This window comes from Haemaphysalis longicornis, unplaced genomic scaffold (genome assembly GCF_048455015.1).
Source record: "Haemaphysalis longicornis isolate Haplotype H1 unplaced genomic scaffold, Haemaphysalis longicornis Haplotype H1 scaffold_52, whole genome shotgun sequence".
In the NCBI taxonomy this organism is placed as follows: Eukaryota; Metazoa; Arthropoda; class Arachnida; order Ixodida; family Ixodidae; genus Haemaphysalis; species Haemaphysalis longicornis.
The window spans coordinates 1,894,423-1,920,220 of NW_027526388.1; the positions used below are offsets into that span (position 1 = coordinate 1,894,423).

General features: G+C 48.6%; 1 protein-coding gene across 1 annotated transcript in view; it reads left to right on the top strand.

The window, feature by feature from the left end:
* Positions 1 to 25,798, top strand: part of LOC144140844 (aldehyde dehydrogenase family 16 member A1-like) — a 56,788-nt gene that overhangs the window by 25,062 nt on the left and 5,928 nt on the right. The window contains exons 5-12 of the mRNA XM_077672355.1: positions 1,049 to 1,310; positions 5,166 to 5,366; positions 6,908 to 7,006; positions 11,207 to 11,437; positions 12,821 to 12,960; positions 14,169 to 14,339; positions 19,496 to 19,700; positions 22,232 to 22,420. Coding sequence (XP_077528481.1) covers positions 1,049 to 1,310; positions 5,166 to 5,366; positions 6,908 to 7,006; positions 11,207 to 11,437; positions 12,821 to 12,960; positions 14,169 to 14,339; positions 19,496 to 19,700; positions 22,232 to 22,420 — 1,498 coding nt within the window. The remainder of the gene's footprint in view (positions 1 to 1,048; positions 1,311 to 5,165; positions 5,367 to 6,907; positions 7,007 to 11,206; positions 11,438 to 12,820; positions 12,961 to 14,168; positions 14,340 to 19,495; positions 19,701 to 22,231; positions 22,421 to 25,798) is intronic.

Genomic DNA, 25,798 nt, shown 5'->3' on the forward strand with positions numbered 1-25,798 from the left:
CGCACGAAATGGTTGTATAACTCTTGTTCTATTAACGCTGCCCCCCAAGACGTATGAACTTCAGGGTCAATTTCACGGAGGGGAACGGCTCCCGATTTTCAACGAACCAAACTTGTATTTTGTCTTTGTGGCCCCCTTTAACAAAACGCGAGTCTTGGTCACTCGGCCAGAATCCAGGCTCTAGGAAAAGGCTATGCAGGAAATCTAGTTGCAAGGCAAATGAAAAAAAAGCTGAATTGTAAACCTCTCTGGCAGAGAAAAGTGACTGTGGAGATTGCGAGCTCTAGTGGTGACCACGCAGAAAGACGAAGCAGCTCGAGTGAGCAGCCTGCATGATGAGGTCTCTCGCTTACTTGCCTGTCTAGAGCATAATGGGGGTGTGGTATGGGCGAGTTCGTGTTCCATGCTGTATGCTTGCTTGCTTGCACAAAAAGACGAAGACACGGGAAAGGAGAGCACATGGCACAAAGACCGCAACTTGTGTCGTGTGTTCTCCCCTGTGCCTTTCTCTCTTTGTGCAAACGTGCGTACAGCATGTCCAGAGCAGTTGTGAGTAGCTCTGAAGCACCTCCATGTTTTGTTACCCCTGTAGAAGTTCTGGGGCGGTATTCCCGTGTTTTGTCCCTTTTGTGTCCCTTTCAAAAGTGTCCCTTTTGAGCGAGCCCTGATTGGCTAAAAGCAAACACCCGGCTGTGACGCCATGCAAGCACGGCGGAGCTACGAGATGTGGCTACTCGGAGCAGACGATTTTTCATCGCAGTTCGCTCACGGAACAATAAACACATAGAAGGTACTCTGATACGGTTTCACTTCTTTAAAATGCGTTTGCAAGAACAGTTGCGCTATTTGAATAAAAGGTCCACTGCTTAACCGGAAGTACGTCACGGTGAAAGGGACGCAAAAGGGACGTTTTCGAAAGGGACAGTTACGACAATACCACCCCTGGTGCGGGAGGAGTTTTAGATGGGCCTTAATGATGACGATGATGTCATCATTGGTGCAGCAGGGATGATGACACCATAGTTCCCACACCCTCCCCTCCTCACAGGTTGCCCAATGGGCTGATCAACGTCCTCGTGGCCCCCACCAAGGGCACGGAGGATCTGCTGCGGGCAGAAGGCATCGCGCACGTGCACGTGGTGGCCAAGAGGGAGCGGTGCCGGGAGCTCCGTCGCGCCCTGGCGGACACCCTGGTGCCCTTCTCCGGCTACTGGGGCGTCGGCCGACCGCTGGCCGTCGTCCTGGAGGGGGCCGACCTGCACGGTGCCGCGGCCTCCATCGCCCAGTGCTTCGCCCTCAGCAACGGAAAGGTGTGGATGGGGAAGGGTGTTCATTGTGGTATCACAATTGCACTAAAAGGACAGGACCAACAGAAGAGGACACCACACAGCACAGAGATTCAGCAATTCTGCGCTGGGTGGTGTGTCTTCTTCTGTTCATCCTGTCTTTTTAGCGCAATTTTATTTCCATCATGTCATACTAACTAGTCCGTGAAGAGTGCTTTGGCGTTCATTAACTGGGTGAACATAGCATGGGATTGCTGAATGTAGGAGGGAAGCTGAACTGCACGTTTGAGCAAGCAGAGCGTCCAAGGAAGTGTGGTCTACGCTAACACCAACACTGAGATAAAGGAAATAATTGCTGAACCTCCCCAATCGGGGATTGTTGGGTAGATCTGTAAACTGCTGTGCTCTACACTGAGTGCCTTTAAAGGGACCCTGCAACACTCTTTGTGCAGTGCAAGTAAACCTGCGCGACGTTTAGCTTACACTGCCAGAAATACCTCAGCCAAATATTACGTGTGCACGGGACGCGGTAAGCACGCAAATCGTCACGAAACACGTGGAAAAACCAACCGCGCTTTATTCAATTCTCCTCATTATGCGCTCCTGGCATGGCCTAAATGACGTCATTTGGGCCATGGCTGTCCGATCGGCTGTCACTGCTCAACTTCATAGCTTATTTCTCACATTTCCTGTGACGATCCGCCGTCGTCAGTGCTGTGTACCAACCTCTTCTATGCCTGAACCTGTAGGCACAGTGTTGGCGTTTCTTTTGTGTTTTGAGTGCGTGCAGAGTTTGAGTGGCGAACTCAATACTCCCCTTTCAAAGAGACTAGTAGACAACAAGCGTTTATTGCTTAAAAAACGCCCTACCAGCCTGAGCGCACGCTTTCGAGCAGGCAGCCATGCCTGCTTTTTTGTGGCACTAGACCGGAAAAAGGAGAAAACTCCTTGGCCTGTGATTATTTAAAGGCAGCCGAAGAGAACGCCGTGAGGCGCCCCCCTCTCCGGGAGAGAGCATGCAGCTTTCGTCGCGTTGTCCGCGGTCGAGTTGAGAGGAAACAATTATGCGCGATTTTTCATCACGCGTAGTTTCGGTGGTAGTGAACAGATTTTCATAATTCATGCGGGAGGAGATTGCTGGGACAATAGACTTTACCGCAAAATACATTCCAAGTAGTCGATGGTAAGTGCTGCAGGGTTCTTTTTAAAGCTGGCTTCACAACAACATGCAAATGCACTGCCGAGAAAGCAACACATTCTTTTTAGGACAATATGAAAGGTTCTCTGTGGAAGTACAAAGGCTGCAGAGCCTTTTGTTACATCTTTTCATGAGACCGCATGTACAGTAAAACCCCGAGGATACAATCCCGGCTGATACGAATTTCGGTGTGATACGAATTCGTAGTATTCCCCGGCCGAAATGCATTGCTTACAATACAAAAAAACTCCGGCTGTTATGAACATGTTGCCGCGCCACTGCATCGCCAAGAGCCATCGGTTGCGAATCGGCCGAAGTGACCTAAGCGCGCGAGCTGCGCGAGGAGCCGGTGGAGAAAGCGTATCGGGGCGGGATTCATGTTTGCTGAGCCCGACCGGCTACGTCACGCGGCTGTGCGATTTCTCACTGGTCCCTTCATCAAGAGGACCAGGCCATGCTCGGCGCGCTGAGGGGAGGAAGGTAGAGAGCGTCCTTGAGTCCGCGCACTGACTTGTCCTCCGTGAGCTGAGGGCACCTCTGTGTCTATCTGTTGTCAAACTGTATTTGCTTCCGCTTTGCGCAACGATCAGACGCTTGCGCACCATTTTGATTCATTGCAAAACATGTCGCGAAAGCGAAAGCCCCTGTCATTTAATTAAGGAGAAGGTGAACATTCTTTGCAAGGTGGACCGAAACCCAAAAAAGAGGCGCACCGACCTCACCAAGGAGTTAGGTTTAGCTACTTAGCTTTAGGTTTAGCTTAGGTTTAGCTCCTTAGGCTTAGGAGTTAGGTTTAGTTAGGGTTCGGCTAGGCTTGGACTCGTCTACAAGTCTGTGAGTGGTGAAGGAAAAAAGGTGGACGAGGCCGTCGTGAACGACTGGACGGGGACCAGGCTGCCTTCACTCATTGCTGGACACCAGCCACGTGACGTCTTCAGTGCGGATGAAGCCGGCCTCTTCTACAATTTGCAGCCTGAGAAGACCCTGTGTTTTGAGGGCAAAGCATGCCAAGATGGCAAAAAGGTAAGCAGCACACTACTGTTCTGTTTTGCCGCAATTCTGGCAGTTCACTAAAGATTCAGCTGACAGTTATTGGCTGGTACCTCGAGCCTCACGCCTTTAAAATGGCGGCCATTTTTTGCCTCGCATTTACAAGGCCAACCCCAAGGCCTGTATTGGACATCCGCCTTGCTCGCACAGTTCTTGACCTACCTTGACCAAAAAATTGGCTGCCAAAACAAAAATGTTTAATTGGGGATCAGTGCACCACCCACTTGAAACATGCCACCCTCCAAAACATTAAGCTCGTGTTCTTGCTTGTCCCCGAATACGATGAGCCATCTACAACTGCTGCTCGCAGGTATCATCCGGAACGCGAAGTATCACTTCAAGAGCGTCTTGGTGCGTCATCTCCTAGCAAAGCTGGAGCGTAAAGATTTGGAGCTCAACATCACCATCCGAGTTGCGATCCACTTCATCGCAGTGAGCTGGGATCGCGTCTTGCCGAGCACGATCGCTCACTGCTTTGTGAAGTGCGGGTTTGATGGCCCACCTGAAGAGCAGACGCAAGAGCCAGCTCTTGAGATTGACGACTGTTGGAGCCCGCAGTTACTCCGTGCACAGAGCAAGACTTTGTCAGTGCTGACAACGGCCTCACAACCGTTGAGGACATTGCGAAAGAGATGTCCGCACAGCCCGACACGAGCAGCTATGATGAAGACGATGGCGACTTGCACCAGTCACGGCGGGCGGCCCACGACAATTGAAACGCACCTGGTGCTCGACATGCTAAGGCGTGTAGTGGCGGGTGAAAACATTCGCGAAGTCACTTGCCAACAATTTTATGCCTTGCAGAAGTTGATCGTTGACGATCTCGGTAAAAAGAAAATGCAATCTTATTTCAGGAGTTTTTTTCTCTCGCAAGTAAATCTGCTTACCCTGATATGAGAAATTTTTTCTCCCCCAAATAAAATTGCTCATCTCCCCTTTTGTGTATGTTTTGATGATATGAATTTCAGATGATGCGAATGTTTCACAGAGCCCCGTGAAATTCGTATGACCGAGATTTTACTGTACTCGGTGCGGAGGACCAGGGAGAGAAGGCGAACTCGAAGGCGAACTCGTGGATTGTGTTGGATGCGTTTGACACAATTCAGCCGTTCTTAGGTGCGCACCACTAGCAACGAAGCACTTCTTGTAGTGTAATAACTGAGCTCTGAACGTACTGCAAGGTAAGGCTCTCAAAGTGTTACAACCCACTTTCGGAAATAAATTTTCAGTTTGCGAGCGATTTTTCTGCCGTTCATGTTTCATGAACGGCAGAAAAACGGCAAAAACGGCAGAAATTCCCTCAAAAGCAAGCAAATTTTTTGGCTTTCTCCGGCGGGGTTCGAGTGTAGCACTCTTGCGTGTCGTCTTTTTGTTGTCGCGGTGTGCTTTGGTGCTCAGCTCCGCCAAGTAAAGCTAACAGCCCGGGGCATCGAAGCGACCACTCTGAACCCTTTTGGTTGCCTTGTAGCAGGAACAGAGGGGGGGGGGGGAGAGAGAGAGAGAGAGAGAGAGAGAGAGAGAGAGAGAGAGAGAGAGAGAGAGAGAGAGAGAGAGAGAGAGAGAGAGAGAGAGAGAGAGAGTTCCTGTCAGCCATTCCCTCACCCAACCCCTCCCCACTTTTCGGACCGCAGGGCGAGTCGTGTGGTGTGCAGGTCTTCGTGCAGGAGTGCGTCTACGCCAAGTTCCTCCCGCTGCTGAGGAAGGAGGTCCACCGTCTCCGCATTGGACAGGCCAACGACCGCACCCAGGACATGACCGTCGTGTTCTCGCACGACCTCGAGGAACAGCCGCCTCTGCGCAAGATGCCCTACACCGAGCTGCCCGACGCTGAGGTAAAAGAGGGGGAATGGGCATAGCTGTGGGCTGATGGGGGAGCTTTGTACCTTTCATACCTACTTATAACGTGTGCAAACCTCATTTGCTTGAGTGCACAATGGTGGTTTAATTAAAGACGCTTTAATGCAACCAGTCGCAGTTTCGGTTTCAGCGGGTGCCGCGAAAGGCTGGATTTGGTTATAAGCAAAGCTGCCCTCAGGACTGTCGGATGGATGTCACAGGGCAGAACTGCTGTAGCACTGTTGATTCTGCGTTGATCGCAGTTTCTGCTAATGCGCCTACGTACTGATCTCGTCAGCCGCTTAATTTAAAGGCAACCGTGGACGTGATGGTGGCACCGCGAGGGCAAATTGCTGCCGTGGCTAGAGAACGACGTGTGACGCTCGAGACAGCGGGCTGAGACGTGCGCTGGGAGCTGCCGGCCGGTCTACCTACAGGTCTGCCTACAGATGTGTTAGGCTTGACACTGCGGCGGATATTCGATTGCCACTCTCGTAAGCGGTGCAGATGACGATTTTTAATGCAATTAGACATCGCATCATGAATTCCTTTCTCGTATGCGGTAACAAGTTATTGCTCGAGCTAACAGCGCCACTTCGCGGCCATGGTCGCCACCGGCACAGCGACCGTGTGGCTCACTCAGTGTGCTTTTCATGTCCCCGGCCCGTTTTTGCACCCAGTGTAATTAAAAGCAATAAAAATAGAGTGCCTGGAACCGCTGTAAAACTTGGGTCGCGGCCAGATTCCCGATGAGCCTATGAAATCCCACCGTGTCCGCCGGCAATGATGGGATCGTTCGTTGCTCGAGAGCAGAAATTCGTGTTGGCGAGAAATGCCGGCAGTGCGGAAGTGGCCAGCACAAAGTTGTCACGTGTTTGGATGTTTACTCAACATCCAGGGAACGTCGATTGTCCGAGGTCCTCCACTAGCTGCTCAGTTGCGTTTCGCACACTTTAAAATTGATTTCAAAATATGTTCTAGGCTGTATTTGCCAGTGATATTTTGCAGGTGATGTATGTGTGTTCACACCAATCTATCTCCGAAGCTATCTCGCCTACAAAATTTTCTGTCAGTACCCCTTTAACGAGCCACATGTATACGCTTAGTAGCAATCCCTTGATTGTCGCGCATGAACCGATGCGTACACATTCCACATTCCAGCGTAACACACAATATGCAAGAACGCTTCTATCGCAACAAACTGTTGTATTCGCTGCAGAAAAAGCGGGACAGCGCTTGCTACACTGTTTGGGGTCTGCAACATTGACCCTAGAAAATGGGCATAGTGTAAACAACAAAGGCTTTGGGCCCATAATTGTGGCTCTTTTTTTATTTTTGTTTTTCCAATTTTCCCACATGTAAAATTTCTTAGCCAGTAACCAACTCGCCCAACTTAGTTAGCGCTTTAGTGAAATTCTTGTAGATCCCCCCCCCCCACCACCACCCTTTTGTGTCGTTCTGCTGCCAGACTCTACTTCAGTGACTCCGTAGTGTCTTTCTAATGTCCTTTCAAATTTCTTGAATCTCTGCGTCACAGCTCCTCGATGTCGGCGGCCAGGAAGACCAGCCCCCGTACCCGCCGCAGCCAGCGATGTTTGCAGACGTCGCGCCTTCGTCGCCGGTGGTGACCAACAATGTACGCTGGCATTCCTTTTACCTTTCCTCTCTGTATTATCCCTTCCTTCTTTCAAAACATGGGTGTAGTCACTGTAATTCCTAATTAAGAGGGCACATGGGTCTGTAAGAGCGAAGAATCGACCCAAAAAAGCATTTCTTTGGCTACCAATTTTTATTTCGCTTGTGCTGTTTTTCCCTCTGAAAAGTTGGTGCCCGAACAAGAGCGGGTGCAGTCTACGCCCGTTACAATCAACCCTTTTAATCCAGAAAAACAAAAATCTCCCAAAGTATGCAGTATCTGAACAGGGAAGGTATATGAGTGTGAAGTGGGAACATTGATCAATATTGCATAGAAGGGCTGCAGACAATTCATGCTTTCTACACGCCTGCAGCGTCTCTGCACAGCTTGCATGTGGGGTGAAAAGAATCACCCAACGCTGTTTTCAATGCTTAGCACTGGCACTTGGAAAAGGCCTAGTGCGTGCAGCCGACCAGCAAAGAAGCACACGCTAAGCTGAGCAGATGCAGCGAGAGCATAACTAGGGACAATTATTAACCAGCTATAAAACATCAGTCATGGCCATCAGAATTAGCCAGGCTCTTTTCAAACCCTTAGTGAGGAGGCTGGTTTATGCAAAGCCATTTGTCAAACAATTCGGATCATTGCCTGACGTTCTCCCGAGGCAGCTTCCACATTTTTAATGATCTTAGTGTGGTCAGTGCAGCCGCTGATATGAAACCATCTGATGAAGGACAGCTTTGAAATTAAAGTTTGACCAGTTGGACTGTGCACGGCCGGCGGCAGATACCACACAATGGCTACAAACCAACCTTCTTACTTGAGGCATTTCTTACCTTTTTCATTGAACGGAATGGGAACAATGCATGCGCGGGAATAATGAATGCCAAACTTCACTCAACCTAGAAAAACTGTGTCTAAGGCATACCCGACCTGCAGGTGCACCACTGCGCATATTCGAAAGCGCTGTTCTTCAATCTCACCAGAGTCGCATTTTTTGGCAGCGGCCTTGTTCTTGGTGGTAGAGCGGACGGTCGGCTTAGACAGGCTTGTACTTCTGGCAATGTCGGCCTGTTTTTCCCCATGTTCGACAGCCTTAATTAGGCTTAATTTATCCGAGAGAGAAATCGGCTATCCTGCCGCTCATGCTACTGGTCATACAAGAAAAAAAAAAAAAAAAGAATGGCCACCGGCACTGGCTTGGCTTGGCTGCACCAAGAACCCGTTCTACGCTGGCACTGTTGCCAGACATATTTGTTTGCTCACCAAAATCAAGAAAAAAGCATACCGAGTGCCGGCACTGCAGAATTCCGCTATTAAAATTCAGTCGAACAATTTTTGGCTAAAATTTAGTCTGTTGTAGCTGATAGTCCGCTATAGCCGGGGCCATTATGTGCGGAGCGGACTCCACTTATGGGGACCGAACAAACCAACAGAAATGGTTTGTGGTAACCAGAGGTCTGTTGTTGCCAGATGCACTGTGACGGATGTAGACTGCACTTGTAAAAACTGTACAGGCCTCATTTCGATGAAAATGACGATTTTTGCATAATGTCCCAGTTTGCCACGAGTGGTATTGCAGTGATAAGAAGTTCTCGAGGGCTACATCTCAGCATGTACTGCAGCTAGAAAGGTCTTCCCTTTTTCAGCAGGGAGCTCAGTGTTTAAACCTTGCAACAAGGGAAATGAATGTTGCATTTCATGTTTTAATAACTGTTTAATCAGCATTATTTATAACTGGTTAGCAGCAGTACTTTAAATCTAGAAGTTAGAATTGATGTAAACTTGCATGTGGGTGTTAAAGAAAGAGACCGTTTCCAACGCTGCATTCTCCACTTCCTTCTAGTACCTATCAATGCTTTGCTGATAATTTTTTTGTCGAATAGTTTCTTTTATATTGTTCTTAAGAACAGTCAAAAAAGATTTTTAGTTATCTGAGAAACTAATTTCGTTGCATCGAAACTAATTGAACATTTCAAATTAGCTAGAAAAACTGAACAAGCCCACGCAGTTTCATCACGATTGGGTGGAAAGCAAAAAAAAAAAATGTTTCCGAGGCTAGTTGACCCCTAAGTGCCTGAGATGTGTCCAACCTGCCCAAAGGCACTGTTTAGTCTATCTTAGCTGTAGAGAGAGTTTTGCGCGTTTTTAGTTCGCATCTTGTTCTGTCTGTTGTTCCTGCAGGAGTCGATTCCCACGTCTCTTTTCAGGTGAAATGCCGATCCTGACAGCTTTGGGTGTGTTATGCACCGAATTATGCCCCGCATGGTGTAGGCTGTTTATAAATTAGGCGAAAAATATTTGTGACCTTGATGAAACAGCTGACAGGGCCACTAAGACGAACAGAGCGGTAGAAGCCAGGTGACTTGACAGGGTTTGCACAGGTCCTGGAAAACCTTGAAAACCCTTGAATTTAGAAGTGTAAATTTCAAGGCCTGGAAAGTCCTGGAATTTTTAAAGGCTCCTTGGAAACCCTTGATTTTTCTGGAGATAACCAATGGCCCTATCTTTTCACACAAATTTAAAGTGTTTGTCGGGAGTTTTAGGTGCTAAAAATGTAAAGAAACATTGTAACAATCAAGTTTCAATGTATTGCGTGAAATTACGAGTTGTGGATTGTCATTATTACGAGGCAACATTGGGAGCAGCATTCCTCAATAGAATTCATGTCACGATACAATCCCGTGAAAGCCGGCTTCTGTTCTCTATCTTGCATGTTCCATCTAGTCTGTGGATGGCCTTTACTTGCATGTTTGCTGTGCCTCATACGCTCCATCTGCGTTTGCTTTTACGTGCAAATGGTGGACGTGTACAAGGTTCATCCTGCCTTGAAGCAACACTTGCTCGATTTAATAGCTGATACTCTTGCTGACAAAGCAGGAGATGCAGGCAACATTAACTAAGTTTTGAAATCAAACAGCCTCAGCAAAACACCAAGAAAACAAAAACGTCTAAATACAAACTATGAAGTAAAAAATAAAGCTGCGGGAGCATTCATGAACCCATAGCGTCTATCTAAATGTGCATTAATGTTCTTGGGTATTGGGCAATAACAAAATTTTGCATTGTGTTGAAAAAGTTATAAATAATCCCAGATAGAACATGAGAGGGGGACCTTGAAAAGGTGTTTTCTGGCCCTTGAAAGTCCTTGAAAACCCTTGAATTTTTGCTTTTGAAGCGCGTAAGAACCCTGCTTGATGTACTCAGAAGTATTGCAACAGGCTTTGAAGCCAAAGCTGATCTTTGTGGGCTAACCATGTGGTGTTGATGGAACAGGGGAAAAAATTAGCATCCCTTCCTGAAGAAAGTGCGGAGAAGTGCAAAAGGTAGACGTGTGTCCCACCTTTGCTGTGAGTGCATCCAATCGATTGTCAAGTATTGAAAGACCCCAACGGGAAACGGAGGAAGAACCCGTGGAAGCATTTTTCGCGCACTAATTAAACGCATCTACGAACAACCTAGATGCATCCCGGTACGTGGTTTATGAGATAAAGGTGTATTATTGTACTCCTTCTCCATGATCGGTGCGTGTATTGTCTTGTGTGGAAGAGCCGTTCCTTTTTTGCGATTATTAAGCCATTGCTTTGGCACACTGGAAGCCCGTTCTCCCACATGCGCCGTGTGTCCAGCGATCTTATCGGAGCTTTTCACCCGACCAGCACCTCTTTGGGGCAATACATTAGTTTTCGGTAGCGAAGCCCCTTTGGGGCTGGGGCTGTTGGCGTCTGCTGTCGTCGTAATGCCGTTCGTCTCACGCAGTCACGCTACTAAAACACTGGGAAACTCGGTCACACCTCGCGCTAGAACGTAACGCGTGCTAAAAAAACACCGGAACACTCGTTTATGTCTCGCTAGAGGTCTTCGTGCTTCAAAGACGAGACTTTCACAGTAAAGCTGTATACCTCTACCATCCAGCGGTTTCGTCTCCGTTGGCGAAAGCGCCAAGGCGCGCCAAGAATACGCTTGTACACTGGCATGCTTCACCCCTCCCCAGGTTCAAGTTAGTGGAGATGGCGCGGGATTTTTTTTTGACAGGATGTTACCAGTCCCACTAAGAAAGCTTTCGCTTTAGAAAGGAATGGGGAATGTGCTTTCAGTGTACGGAAAATTTCCAAAACATCATTGTGGTATTTGGGTGTTTGCAAGAAAATGTCTTCTCCAAGTAGTGTTGCCCCCCCCTCCCTTCTTTATTGGACACAGGTGGGCCTTCCCTTGGTGCTGGTGACCCAGTTCCGCACCGCCAAGGAGTCGGTGTCTCTGGTGAACAGTGCTGTGCACCACTGCGAAGTGAGCCTGTGGACGGAGCGCACGGCCGCCGCACTCGAGCTGGCCGCGGCTTACAAGGCCACCACGGTGTTCGTCAACAGCCAGGGGCTGCGAGACGCCTCCGTCGAGTTCGGGTCACCCTCCGGCATCGTGGGAGGGGAGAGGGTGAGGGCCTCTCTCTACCGTCCAGGCCCTCTGCTCCGTCTGTTTTTTAAGTGCAGAGCACTTTAGGGGCTCGCCTTGTCGCCGTACCTCACTCGCTGGACCCAAGTAGAGCCACACGGCGTTCCGTCATCATGGTGTACACCGGAGGCTTCGAAAACCATGCGGTTTATATAGTCATAAGCATTCGACACTCGTGAGCCGCTGCCAAGCTTGTCTTACATCTCCCCGTTGTTTAGTACAAAGAAAACTGCACGCACATTTGAGGCAAAACATGCGTAGTTGACCGGCAGCGCCTGCGTTCATTTAGTTAGGAACGCTCGTTGGGTTGGTTACGATAGCAACGATAACGATAACGATAACGGTTTTTACGATAGCAAGTGAAAAAAAGTGGAAGTGCAACCCCGGGAGTTGTGGGAGGAAAAGCAAGCACAGAAAGAACAGGACTCCCGCGGGCGCATTTTCAGTCAGGGGGCGTGCGAGCACTGCGAAGGCGGGAAAATTTGATTTGCATTGGGTGGTAGCAGTGAGCGGATAACGGCGCTACAGCCCATTATGGCGAATCACTGCTCTGCACTTCCGACAGCTTTCACGTGGAGTGGAACGGCTTTCCTTTTTTTTTTTTTTTTTTTGCACTTAACCGTCTCCCTAATCCTAACTGCCAATTTTCACTGTCTATAACTGCACTGTAAAGTAATATACACCCTTCTTATCTGTAACTAACACCCAAATGCTAACCCTAACGTCCTAACACCAACACCAATGGCAGCGTTAGCCGAGCCATTGCGCTGGTTTAGTGGGACAGATGATAGGGAAAACAAAAAAATGTCACAAAAATGATAAGATGCCTGTCGATGTCCACAAAATTCTCAGTCGTATACAGAAAGAAGTTATTCATAAAACTGTGTCCAGTTCTGTGCTCCAAAGAAACATCAAAAGAGCCTTGGTTGCATGCGGAGCCTGGAACCTGCCCAAGTCCCCAGAACAGCCCAAAACTCAAGTGCCACACCAAGCGGCCTGCACAAAGATGGCACGAGTTTCTGCCTGTGCACAATGCACTTTGAATGCACACATATGAAATGATGGAAGTCTTCTTGTGTGCAGCAAAGTGGCAAAGATACCTTTCTGTGTAATCCACATGCAAATGCAGTCAATGGACAGTGTCTACCTCACGTTTGCTTTTGAGCGGTGGCAGGCCACATAGTAGTCTTCGACGCTCCGATCACATAGATGTGCGACTGCAGTCACTGAAACATTGCTATATCGATAGTCAATCAGTGGTACAGCTTCAGTTTCTAGATCCTAGCTTCCATATGATTGTCAGAGGTTGGTTATCCGTGGTCTCGACTAATGTGCTGCGCTCTCCCCATCGTCCCCCATATCCAGGGCCTGGCGACGTTCATCAAGCCGGCCGAAGGACCAGCCCCAATCCAGCGCAGCTCATCCGACCTGAAACTGGAGGCGTTTGGGACCAAGACGGAAACGTTGACCCTGGGACCCTCTGGCATCAGCCCCGCATCAGAAGGGTGCGTGTGAATTGATTGATTGATTGATTGATTGATTGGTTGATTAGTTTGTTTGGTTTAAAGATAGATTGACTGATTGATTTGTTGGTTGGTTGCTTGCTTGGGAGATCAATTGACTGATTCATTCATTCATGGAATGATTGATTGATGGTTGTTGGTTGAGAGATCAACTGACTAAAATTATCGATTGATTGATTAATTGGTTGGTTGAGAGATCAATTGACTGATTGTGTGGATTGATTGACTGATTGATTGCTTGGTTGGTCGGTTGGTAAAGAGATCGGTTGACTCATTGATTAATTGGTCAGTTGACTGGTGGATTGGTTGGTTGATTTATTTATAGTTGATCAATCAAATTGAATGATTAATTATTGTTGAATGACTGGTTGATCAATTGATTGAAGCGTCATTTACAACTTTAGCTACCGCAGAGGCGAGGGGTTCAATTTAACGGCACTCTTTTTTTTAAGTGTTAAAAACATTTGCTGCAGTCAGGTGGAGGAAAATCTTTGTACTAGTATGTTTAACCACTTCAGTGTACGAAATGAATGAAAATAAATGGTTTCTGAATGCCTATCACGGAATCTTGTGCATTGGCATTACTGTATGGACATTGCTTGTTGAACATTAATAAAAACCCAAATTAACCTGAACATGTGCATCCTGCTTACTCCCCCGTAAATTTGCATCCCAGGAAATGTACTCAAATAAGCACTGCAACGGGCGTTGTGCTCAAATTTGGTTTTTCAAGCTGTGGCTGTAGTGGCAGAACATAAAAGTGGTGTTTCATTTTGTTGTTTAAGGCTTCTTCAAATGTCCACACGCAAATTCCCCGCCCCTTTTTTTTCTTAAAAAATAATAAAAACGAGAAAAAATGTCACGTGTTTTTCTTTCTTTCTTTCTCACTTCTTAGAATTATGCAGACTAGAGGCAGTGCGGAAGTGGAATCATAGAAATGCAGGGGATGCTAAAGCATTGAAACAGACGTGTAGCTCTGTATAAAAAAAAAAAGCGGAAGTCATGAAGGGGGTGGGTGGCCTTTTCTGATTCCAGAAAAAGCCATTGTGGCAGCTCACACCTTTCTTGACTGAAAACAGGGCTGCACACTTTTCTTTTTTATTTTTTAATGTATTTTTTGCTCAGCTCCTGTAAACAACGTACTAACTCTTCGTGTCCCTCTCTCTCCCTCTCTCGGTTTACTTCCTCAGTGGCGACACGTGCACGTACAAGCTGTTCTACGGCGGCCAGCAGAAGCGGCCCCTGAGCGGCGTCTCCAACGCGTCCAACTCCATCGACAGACGCAAGATCGGCTACGTTCCGGAGGCCGGCCGCAAGGACGTCAGGGAAGCCGTGCAGGCGGCACTGGCCGGCTTCAAGACGTGAGTGGGCTTTTTAGGGCGCAGCTCTTATTGAGCGCTAGCTTGTTGGTGCGTCTGGCGTTGACGCAACCGAATGAGCGATGTATTACCAGGGGGGAGGATGAAAGAGCGAACGCAGAGCACAGAGGAGATTGAGTGAAGGTGATAGTGAAGAGAGCACATAGAGGAAGCCAAAGGAAAACACAGTAGAACCTCGTTGATACGTTCCCTATTCATACAGTTTCCTGGTTACTGCGCTCTCAATTGTGAACACTAATTCTGCCCCATAGTAGGTTTCTTCCCAGATAGTACGAATCTGCCTCGCGTATTTTTTTTTTTTTTTATCGTATCATCGAGGTTTTACTCTATACAGAGAGAGAAGTGGAGGAGGAGGGTATGGCAAAAGGGTGAGGGGGGAAGGAAAGGAGGACTGTAGAGTTGTTGATACCCTTCTTCCCAAACTGACAGCAAAGCCCGTGGCTATGCTGTTCCAGGGACCCTGCAACACTCATTTTAACTTTTTTCGAGACCATAAATGCTTGCAGAACGTAGTCAACCAAGATATCCAGTACTTTGGCTAGGGGGTCACAAAGTACGTGAGCCCGAAATTTGGACTCTATGATAACTTTGAAACTTGCCCAAAAGAATTTTCTCTCTTGCCCGGTCTTGGCGTTCTTCGAGCACTCGAATTACGTCATTGCAGCAGTGTAGCAACTATTGGCTGGCATTCCATAGCCACTAATAGAAGACGTGGGTCGAAAAATCGTGTTGATAAATAATCACTCGTTGTTTTGCGCTGCATTTTCATTCTTGGGCTATAAATTTTTATTTCTCAAAAGACCAGAAGTCTGCCTTACATGGGAGCACGACGCTACCCACCATCTGCGAGCGGCCATGCATGCGGTGACGGCCGTGTTCTTCGTTTTCCACCTGCTGTAGTTTCATATTCCTGAAAAAAAAAAAAAAAAAGAAAGAAAAGAACACGGAAAAGAAAAAGTTTGGCGTTTTGAATCCCGCTGCCGCTATTGGACGGCACCTGGCATTGGTCCAATCCAATGGCCGCGCATGTCCACAAGTAGTACTGATCAACCATTTTATAAAGCTTTCTGCGCATTTTTGTGTTACGGCCAGCCCGAAAAAGCGTATTTTCGATGCCTGGAAGTGTGGAACTGTACGTAAGTACCGAGGAAGGCGTCGAAAGGCGCTTCAAAAAGAAACCAGGGCGGGCACCGTTCTTGACGCTCTGATGGCCACTAGGCCTACCACCGTCGCCGATCATTGCTATCGTGGTTGTGATATCAACTCTGATGCGGACTTTGTGCCGTGAATGGCCAAATTACAGTGGTAGAGGGTTCTAATGGCTTCCTGTGCTTTGTACCAAATGTTATCTTCACTGTGACAAGGTTTCATGCGGTGACAATTGCATTTTTGTGAATAAAAGTGTGTCAAACTTTTAAACTTGATTTTCTCATTTTCGAATTTCTGGTCACTTTCACGTTGTGTGGAAAGTCTTGTGGAAACTTAGAAATAACTTACGAAATTGAAATTTGGCACACACTTGCTTGAAGATATGTAGAATGTAGTTATCTAGTTGAAATTGCGATACCGTATTTACACGATTGTAAGTCGACTCGAATGTAGGTCGACCCCCAGAAATTGCATCTCTCAAAAAAAGTAAAATGCGAGTGCCGCCTATAAAATCGTATCACAAAGAGAAGCTCTTCCGTCAACCCACATGGCGGCTCTACCACCAATGATCGATGCTCCCACAAGAGCCGTGCGCTCGCGGTGTGCGCGGTAGATGTTAAAAACGAAAAGCTTTTGTATAAGCACATGGAACAACCATGCGCTTTGGGTTGAGCGGGAAGAACACATTCGCTGCGTGATGACAACCATCGAAGCAACTGGCAGCAGCCACTGGTGCGCCATACCAAAATAAACAAAATGGCGGCTGACGGAAGCGGCCGCGCGCAATTTACTTTTGAGCGACTAACCTCCCACCACCGCGTTCGGAAGTGTACTGAACAATGTGATACGATCTGGGCTACGTTAGCGCCGCGCATTGAATCAAAGGATTCGCTAATACTCATTTTATTTATGAGAGACGAATAAAAAGCTTCTTGATGCGCTTTTTCACGCGATTCGTGCGCGTCGGTGTTGCGCGGGCGACTTTTTCACGCCCGCGTCGACGATTCCGCGCGCGCGGCAGCTTCTACTGCATTTAGGTTAAACCAGTTCTACCGTTCTACCTCCGTATGACGCGCGACGAGCGCGGCAATGGGGGAGGCGCGCTCTTTGATCAGTTTGATAGCGCCCGGGACTAGCCGGCTGGCGCCGCCGGAAATGTTTAGGCTTACCACGGTGGCGGATATTTGATTGGCGCTTTCCCTAGCAGCGCGGATAATGCTTTATAGTGTCGTTTTCGACCACATTATCAGCTCCTTTCCTCCACAAACGTCTTCGTTTGTGCCTTCAGTGACATCTTAAAGAGCGGTTTAAAGCGGCCGCTGGAGCTACGCTTACCTCTTCGCGGCTGGTGACGCCGCCATGTTGCCGCCGCCGATCGCGTAGCGCGCAGCATGCGGGTGGTATTCGAGGCAGCGTCAGCGCGGCGCATTTTTGCGAGCAGAAAATGCCCCATGCGGTTATAACCATAGGAACAAGGGTGCAAAGCTGTCCCCACCTCATAGCACCCCCGATTTCTCGTTTTTCTTGTTGTTACTAGCGGTAGATGGTTCGACTTCGATTCCAAGCCGACCCCCCAACATTGGATGGTCAAATTTGAAAAAAAGGGTTGACCTACAATCGTGTAAATACGGTATTTCACAAAAGGAAATATGAAATCCTCAGGGTATTGTTCCAGGCTATTGCGAAAAAAATTAGCTTGACTTTTTTTTTTGGGGGGGGGGGGGGGGAGCGTATTTCCAGTTCTTGCTCGCAGTTTTTACCTAGATAAGTGTGCTCAGCGATATTCAAAGGATTAAATGAGCCACAGCAAGATGCCTTTCATGAACATTTGCTATGTGTAAAAGTTTCCTCAAAAATTACTACAATTTGCTGTTGTGTATAACATAACTCAAAAACTATTACAGCCACACAGACAGTTATGGCATATTTGAAATCTGCACGCAAGGATCTATTGCTGTGTGAATTTTCAAACCAGTAGTGCAAGAATAATATAATAATAATAAAAAGTTTTGGGGTGCATGTTCCCTTAAAAAGAAAGCCACAAAAGCAAAGCAGAAAGGGAACGTGTCAAACTCGTATCTACTGAGACGGGCAAATCACACAGTGCCTCTATTGCTGACGATAATTATAGCTTTCGCAGTGCTTCCAGGCGCGAAGGAAAGAGTGAAGGCGTTTATCAGAAGTGTTGCAGAGTCCCTTTAAGATGAACACACACCCTGCGGACGCATGTAGTTTTGGTCGGCCTTTAACAACCTGGAAGAGGAAAAAGTGTATGACAGCTGCACCTTACCGTTACTCACCTACGGGACAAAACTTGGAGGCTCACTAAGAGGGTTCTACTTCAATTGAGGACGACTCAGCGAGCAGTGGAATGGAAGATGGTAGGTGTAACATTAAAAGGACCCTGCAACACTCTTTGAGCAGTGGAAGTAAACCACGACACTTACATTACACTGCCAGGAGTACCTGATCCAAATATTACGTGTGCACGTGAAGCGGTAAGCGCAAAAATCGTTGTGAAAGATGCGGAAAACCAACTGCGCTCTCTTCAGTTCTCCTCATTATGCACCCCTGGCATGGCCTAAATGACATCATTGCGGCCATGGCTGTCCTATTGGTTGTCGCGGCCTATTTCTCGCATTTCCTGTGACAATCCGCCGGCACTGTGTGTGAACCTCTTCTATGCCTGAACCTGTACGCACAGTTTTGGTGTTTCTTTTGTGTTTTGAGTGAGTGTGGAGTTTGAGTGATGGACTCAAACTCCCCTTTCAACCAGACCACTCAACAACAAACGTTTACTGCTTCAAAAACGCCCTACCAGCCCGAGCGCGCGCTTGCGACTAGCGCCAGACCGGAAACAGACCCCTCCACACTGCGGAGAAAAGGAAAAACTTCCCAGCCTGTGATATATTGAAGGGCGCCGAATGAAATGCCGCAAGTCGCCCCCTTCTCCGGTACAGAGTGCGCAGCTTTTGTCACGTTACCCGTGGTAGAGTTGAGAGGGAACAATTATGTGCGATTTCTTATCACGCATAGCTTCGGTGATAGGGAACAGTCTTTCATAACTCTTGCGGGAGGAGATTGCTGGGACAATAGACTTTTACCCGAAAATACATTCCGATCAGTCGATGGTAAGTGCTGCAGGGTCCTTTTAAGGGACAAGAGGGCGGAGAGGGTCAGTGTCGGGCGCTTCGACACACTAACCGGTGCAGGCCCTGGGAAGAGCAGCGCGGAAATGGAAAGAATGTGTTGCGCGGTGCTTTCGAACGCCGCACATTCCGAGAAAGGCCGCGCCTGCTCGCACCGGATGTCCTAATGGCCACCACATGGGTATGGACCCCGACGAAGACGACTCGCTTTCCCACCTTCCCCTGGTCCTCGCGGCAGGCGGAGGGGAAGATCAAGACAGGCAGACGCGGTCCAGGGGCTGGAGCTCCGCTCGAGCAGTGTTTCTTAGCCGCACGCTGGGCTGTAAATAAATGTACAGTTTTGTATCGGAGGCTGAGTTTGTCGGTTGAGGATACCCAGGGTCAGATCCTCAGCGCTGCTACAGCTTGGAGGAAAAGCCCCCGGGAAAAGAACATCGCAAAGATAACTGTCAGGGAACAAACGCATGTTAAGGACAACAAAGAATAAGAAATGGATGTGGGTAGGGCATGTGATGCGAAGGCAAGATAACCGTTGGTCATTAAGGGTAACAGAGTGGATCCCTAGAGAAGGCAAGCGTGGCAGGGGGCGGCAGAAAGGGGGCGGCAGAAAGTTAGGTGGGCAGACGAGATCAAGAAGTTTGCGGGGATAAAGTGGTCGCAGTTAGCGCAGGACTGGGATAGTTGGATATCCATGGGCGGCGAGGCCTTTGCCCTGCAGTAGGCGTAGACAGGCTGATGTTGATGATTATAACTACCCAGCCTGTAACAGCGCCACTCTAATATGCATCTGGCATCACGTCTGACTTTTCCCTCTCTCGACTCCCGTGTTTCCCTCGGCAGCTGGTCGTCGCGGTCGGCCCACAGTCGAGCCCAGGTGCTGTACTACTTGGCGGAGAACCTCTCGATGCGGTCCGCAGAGATGGCCCACCTGATCCGCAACACCAACAATCGCTCCGAGTACGCCTGCAAGGCCGAGGTCGGAGCGTGCATCCGGCGGCTCTTCTACTGGGCTGCAGCCTGCGACAAGGACGCCGGATCGGTCCGGGTGAGAGCTCTGGGAGAAACCGTGAAGTGTCGGGGTTTTTGCAAATAGGAATTTGTGGGCTCCCTGTACCAGTACCAGAGTTCCTGAATACCGTATTTTCGCACACATAAGCCGCCCCTGCATGTAATCCGCACGCCGGCTTTCAGCCTGCCGGAAAACAAAACAAAAAAAGAATCCTCGCATATTGCCCACATATTTGAGACAGGAAAGGCTGCATAAAAGCTACTGCTGAAGCAACACATCGCATATATGTAGACAGAAAAAGCATATATTTGGCAAGTAGAATACACTGAGTGCGAGGTGAAAGTCACAATTCACTCAGTGTCCCTGCTCTCGCTACAGCTATCACTTGAGCCGCAGTCCTCACTGTTGTACACAAGGTCAGCTTCGGGTCCATCCATGTGGTTTGTGTTTGTTTGTTTGTTTTTTTCTTGTTTTCGTCCTTGTTTTCTCTTTTTTGTCCTTGTATGTTTTGCGCAATCGCTGCCATGGAAGACTTGGCCAGTGTTACTGCGTAGGAACTTTATGTCTCAACGCGCATCGCCGTGAAGATGCACTAAAGGAAAAACCCCGCGTATTATCCGCGCGCCTGCTGTTGTGGAAGTAGAGGAGGAAGAAGGGGGCGTGCACACTATCATCATTAGTAAAGAAAGGAGGTGGAAGTGCGTTACCAGTTCTGCCCTAGCCTGGCCTCCTGCTTTCTTGCGGTTCAGAAAAACTTTGCTGCCGAAACCCGGGAACGAACCAGGGACCTTTAGGGAACCAGGGACCTTTGCCACTGAAGTATTAGCATTTTTGGTGCGGGTTATGAGAGCAGAAATACGGTACGCACCAGTTGCGAAGCTTGGCTTCGGAATCCGGGTGGCACTAGTGCATCTTCTCTATTGTAAACACTCAGGAGCACCTAGGGGACAAAGAACTCAACTTTGCTAAACATTTACTTCTAATAACACAACACAATAAAACACAGCTTGCTTTTTAAGTTACGACACATCAAATTAGGCAATGTTTGCTAATGCTTTTACGCTTTTTACTTTGACGTACAGCAGCAGCCACGAGTGCCTGTGTACTATCCCCTGAACGTTCTGTTGATGGATCGCATGCTGATCCACTTGCCCCTCGCTTGCCCATTTGCCCCCACCACAGGGGGGCCAACCATGGACCGGTTTTCGTGGCGAAAACTTTTGTAGTGGGACTGACGGCGTCCTGTCAAAAAACTAACGCATTTCCCCTGAGATCGGTTAGTCGACCGTAAAGCTCTGATAAGATCTCTGGACGCATAGCACGTGTGTTGAAGACAGCAGAAACAGCGCAGTGGACGAGTCAAGGAAGGGAAAAAAATGCAGATGTACAGCTTCGTTCAAGCAGTGCTAAATATCAAAACGTATAGGGGCCAACGAACTCACCAACTTTGTGAGGCGCACCGCATTCATGAATGCAGCGACACGCGTGACCACTCCATCAGTGGCCCTACGATCAATAAGATACCCATCGGACTCCCTCACCTCGTAATGTTTGCAAGCCTTTTGTTTGTTTGTGTCACCCCCTTCATAAACCGTTCACAGAAATAAAGCATTTAGTTGTTAGTCAGTGCAGCGTCCTGTTGTCCGTCCTTGTCCTGTCCATTGCGTTGTTTCGGCTGTCTTTGAACTTGTACAGGATATCGACGGTCCCATTTGCCTCGCATTTGCCGTCTGTGTTGTGTTTTAAACGTCTACCCTCACGGGTCCTGTCGCGGCCGTTGGTGTCAACCGTTGGATTCACCAATAAAAGAAGTGACTGGCACCGCCAGGAGTTGAACCTGGAACGAAAAAAGAAATGGAGCGAGAGCCCGTTGTTTTACCGATTGAGCTACGAGGCCACGCGGAGACGGGAGAGACAGACAGTGCACTCACCGATCACATCTGCGGGTTTACCCCCTGTGTCCTCGCTGAATGCCACGTGATGGCGTCACGTGACCTGTCACACCGCTGTGCGCTCTGCCCCCGGCACATGTAGCGGCCATGTGCACACCGTGCACATGCGCTAGGAGTTATAAAAATTCAAGGAAGCTCACGTCAACACACGGCATCGCACGTCGCCTCCATCTATGCTGCCATTCTCGTCACCTGCGTCGGTATCGGCAGAGACGGAGAAGTGAGATCGTCTAACACTGGGTTTGATCTTCCTTCAATTTTATAAAAATAGAGTTTCGACTTATGTGCTACACCTATACAACTCAACCAACCACTGTTCAGGAACCATGCATTGATTCAACCTTAGCAAAGAATACTGCTTTGAAGAAATAAAGGGTGTGGTAGAGTGCATTTCCCTTGTCTCTGGTTTCACTTCTTGTAGAAGCCAAATGTGTGAATTGAAGTAACATCGCATGGGTAATCGTTGTGGGGGTCGTTTGCAGCTTTGCTTTCCAACCGTTACCTTCACAGGGTGGATTGGTGCGCGTTTCTTTTTTGTTGTTCTGCCTCAAACCACGGGAGCTGTTTCGAATGCGGCTTATACCTGCCCTCCACGCATTGTGGTCTCTGTTCCAGAGCACGACCATCAAGGGCACGGTGGTGCGCCTGAACGAGCCCCTGGGGGTGATCGGAGTCGTCTGCTCCGACCGCCAGTGCCTCCTGAGCAACTTCGTGTCCGCCATGGCCGCGGCCCTGGCTGCGGGGAACGCGGTCGTCGTCCTCCCTTGCCCAGAACGGCCCCAGGCCGCCCTGCGATTCTGCCAGGTGGGTGGGACGGGCCTCTTCTGTAGATGCGGTCAAGACCGGCCATTTCATGGTTTGACCACTTCCTAGTGAACTCGAGGGAAGTATCACTACTAATTGTGGTGTGGATGCGTAGTGCGTGGTGGCGTGTGAAAGCCGTCATGGTTTGATCAGGTCGTTCAAAATAAGCAGTTTGAATTATTAAGTTTAAATTTCGGTAGACTTTCGTACTAATATATACTGGAGTGAAATCTGGCCCCAGTGTCCGGCAAGACGCGCTTAAAGGAGCCATGAAGAGAAAACACAAGTTTGGTTCATTCGAAAGATTGCCTCGTTAGAACCATAACGACACCACTTATAACGCAAACTTCGCTCAAATAAGCTACATAATTAGGAAAAAAGGAAATGACCATGCGACCCACCAGCTCGTTTTCCGCAACAGAACCTATGATGTCACTCGAGAATGCTCTGCGATTGGCGGAGGCCGGCAAAAGCAAACGCAAGTTAGGCAGGGCTTACCAGTTTGCATAGTGAGCTATATGCCCGTGAAACATACTGCACATTCTTTTTATGACAAAGAACGGTGGAGTAAACGGTTAAAGTACCGAACAAACACCCAAGCGTGTGCGCCAATGCGTACGAAACTACCGCCGGCCGGTCTCGACATCTCGCCGTCGCGCAGACGAATTTTCGGGTTCGAGGCTCTTAGGGGCCAACGAACCGTTCCAGCACGTACAGCCGCGACCTTGCTTGGTATCTTAATCCCTTGACAGGAGGTTGGCCGTCATATCGCCAACCAGCAAAGGTAAAAATAGAATCGAGGGGAGTAAGGAACAGCAAGAAGCGACGAGTTAGTGCCAGTCGTCGCAGAAGTTTCGAATGGTGTTGGCTTGCTGCTGTCGTTACGAGCTCGTTTCCAGTTCACGACGACTGAAAACTTCAGTTTGTTCGAGTACTTTACAATGAAATTTCGTTGCTGCGTTTTGAAATGCCCATGTAGTACGGGCAAATCGTCGAGGGAGTGCGACATCCCCGCCGGTGAGGAGATCTCCTTTCATGTGCTGCCCAACGACGAACCTCGGCGAAGCAAGTGGCTACGTTTTGTGAACTTTGCAAACGGAGGAGAAAGGGAGCTAAAGGAAGTACGAGTGTGCTCGCTTCATTTCCGAGGAAGTGATTACGGCAGGGACCCTTACGTTACCTCACTCCTGGAACATGCTGGCGCTCGTCGCCGACTTCGTCAAATCGCCGTCAAAGCGCTCTGTCCTTCGGGGACAAAATGCCGTACACACCGCGCATTGACGCTCGTATCTTTCTGGTGGAAGCAGAGGGCTCGCGCGAACGGCTTTTCATTCACAACACCGGCCAACTGGCATAAGCGATACTGCTACTGAAATTGAACTATTATTAACCGTAATCAAAATACGGCACATACGTACCAGTCTATATTCGTCCGTCGCGACGGGGCTGACGAGGCAGCGGTGCCGATGGCTGGGCGTTCGTATGTTGTGGCTATCGCGGAATGGTCGCTTTCCGGTCCATCCGCGTATCCCACAACTCCTGCCACTCGTGCACTTAGAAGCATTGAGCGTTCGAGTGGTGTGAGGTTGTTAAATGCAAGCCCAAGCTTCTCGGCGAGAGTTTTGTTCTCCCGATCAGGCGATTCCATGACTAGGGCTGCGGGTGCACTAGGTTTTATACTAGTATTTTTAAAATGGCCGCCGTCTCGGTTTCGGCACGATTTCTGGTTCCTGTCTGACTCCCGCGTGTGGGTGCGATATGGAGTCGACATACGAAGTATCTGTTTCATGGACCGCCTCGTATGGCGCCATTGTTCACGTCACGAAATGTGCAATTTTAGCGGGAGATTTAAAATTGTGGCTTAAATTGCCTTATTTCTCAGTGAATAAAGCATCATTTGCTTCCGCGAAAGTGCTTGGGGTACTATGAAACACCTAATCTTTCGAATAAAACAAACTTTTGTTTTCTCTTCATGGCTCCTTTAAGGAAGCATGCAGTCGTGTACCACGGCTAAACGTTTCATCGTCGCTTGGCGGGGCTCACAAAGAAGACCGAAAGTTGCCCGTGGCTGCAAAAAGAAAAAGATATTGTATATTGTGAAAATGTTTTTTGAAGTTGTTTTACCAATAGAAAAATGGGGCTAATAAATGTTTATTTTTTCAGAGATTACTTTGAAGCTTCATGAGAGACAAACAAGGAAGAAATGTTGCTCCTTCAGTTGATTTTGGCTTCAGCAGCGAAAAGAAGCCACATGGGTAGCTAAGCCAAGTAGGAGAGGATCGTTGGTAGCTGCTACAGCAGGGCCGGCGATGCCATGTGATCGTACCGCAAGATTTCCCTATAGTTTATGTTAGTGTGAAACTGGAAATATCATTGAATCAAAAATATATACCTGGCATGCCTGAATGCTATCGGTTCACTTGGCAGTTGTGAGCACTCATTCGCGTGGAAGTAATGTGTAAGTAATCTCTTCAAAGATGGTACTTTTTCTTGGGTTACCTAAATGTGAAAGATTTTGCCTGTGTGTCGATCCCTTGGATGAGCCAGAAATGTCGCATGTCGATGCAGTGTTTGCAGCACCAGTACAGGGCTGAAATTTTGTTGGTACAAAGATCAGGACTGCCATCGTACCCGCCGCGGTGGCTCAGTGGCTAAGGCGTTGCGCTGCTGAGCACGAGGTCGCGGGTTCGATTCCCGGCCGCGGCGGCCGCTTTTCTGATGGAGGCGAAAAGCAAAAACGCCCGTGTGTACGAGATTTCGGCGCACGTTAAAGATCCCCAAGTGGTCAAAATTAATCCGGATCCCTACTACGGCGCGCCTCATCGCCTGCGTTGCGTCGGCGCGTTAAACCCCACAATCAATCAATCAATCAATCAAGGACTGCCATCGTCTTTGTAATAGCAGTGACTATGTGGGGTTGTCCTGTTACACGCCGCACGAATGTGGGCAGACTTGCACAATTAAAGGAGTTCTGCTCAGCATGGAAGCTGTGAAGTTTTGAGCAGTGATTCGCCAGAAGAGCTGTGGCGTCCTGCCTTGACTAGTTTCAATATCAGTCCGATGTTGATACCGAAAGTGGTCAAGCGAGGCACTGCAGCCCCTGAAAAGACCTTGAAAGAGACACTGGGTTGAGTGCTCATTCATTTGGGGTAATAAATGGGTTAATTCATGATGTTTTCCCTATTTCGTATTATTGTGTACTTGTATGGAGCCTGGCAATGGCAGCCTCCGTGGCCACGGCGCAACGCGATGATTTTCCCCAACAATTTGCATATGAGGAACGTGTGCCTTTGGGGTGCAACGGGGTAAACATCGGCTCCGTAACGTGAGGCACCCAGGTTCAATCCCAACTGGGGGAATAGGTGATCTTTTTGAACC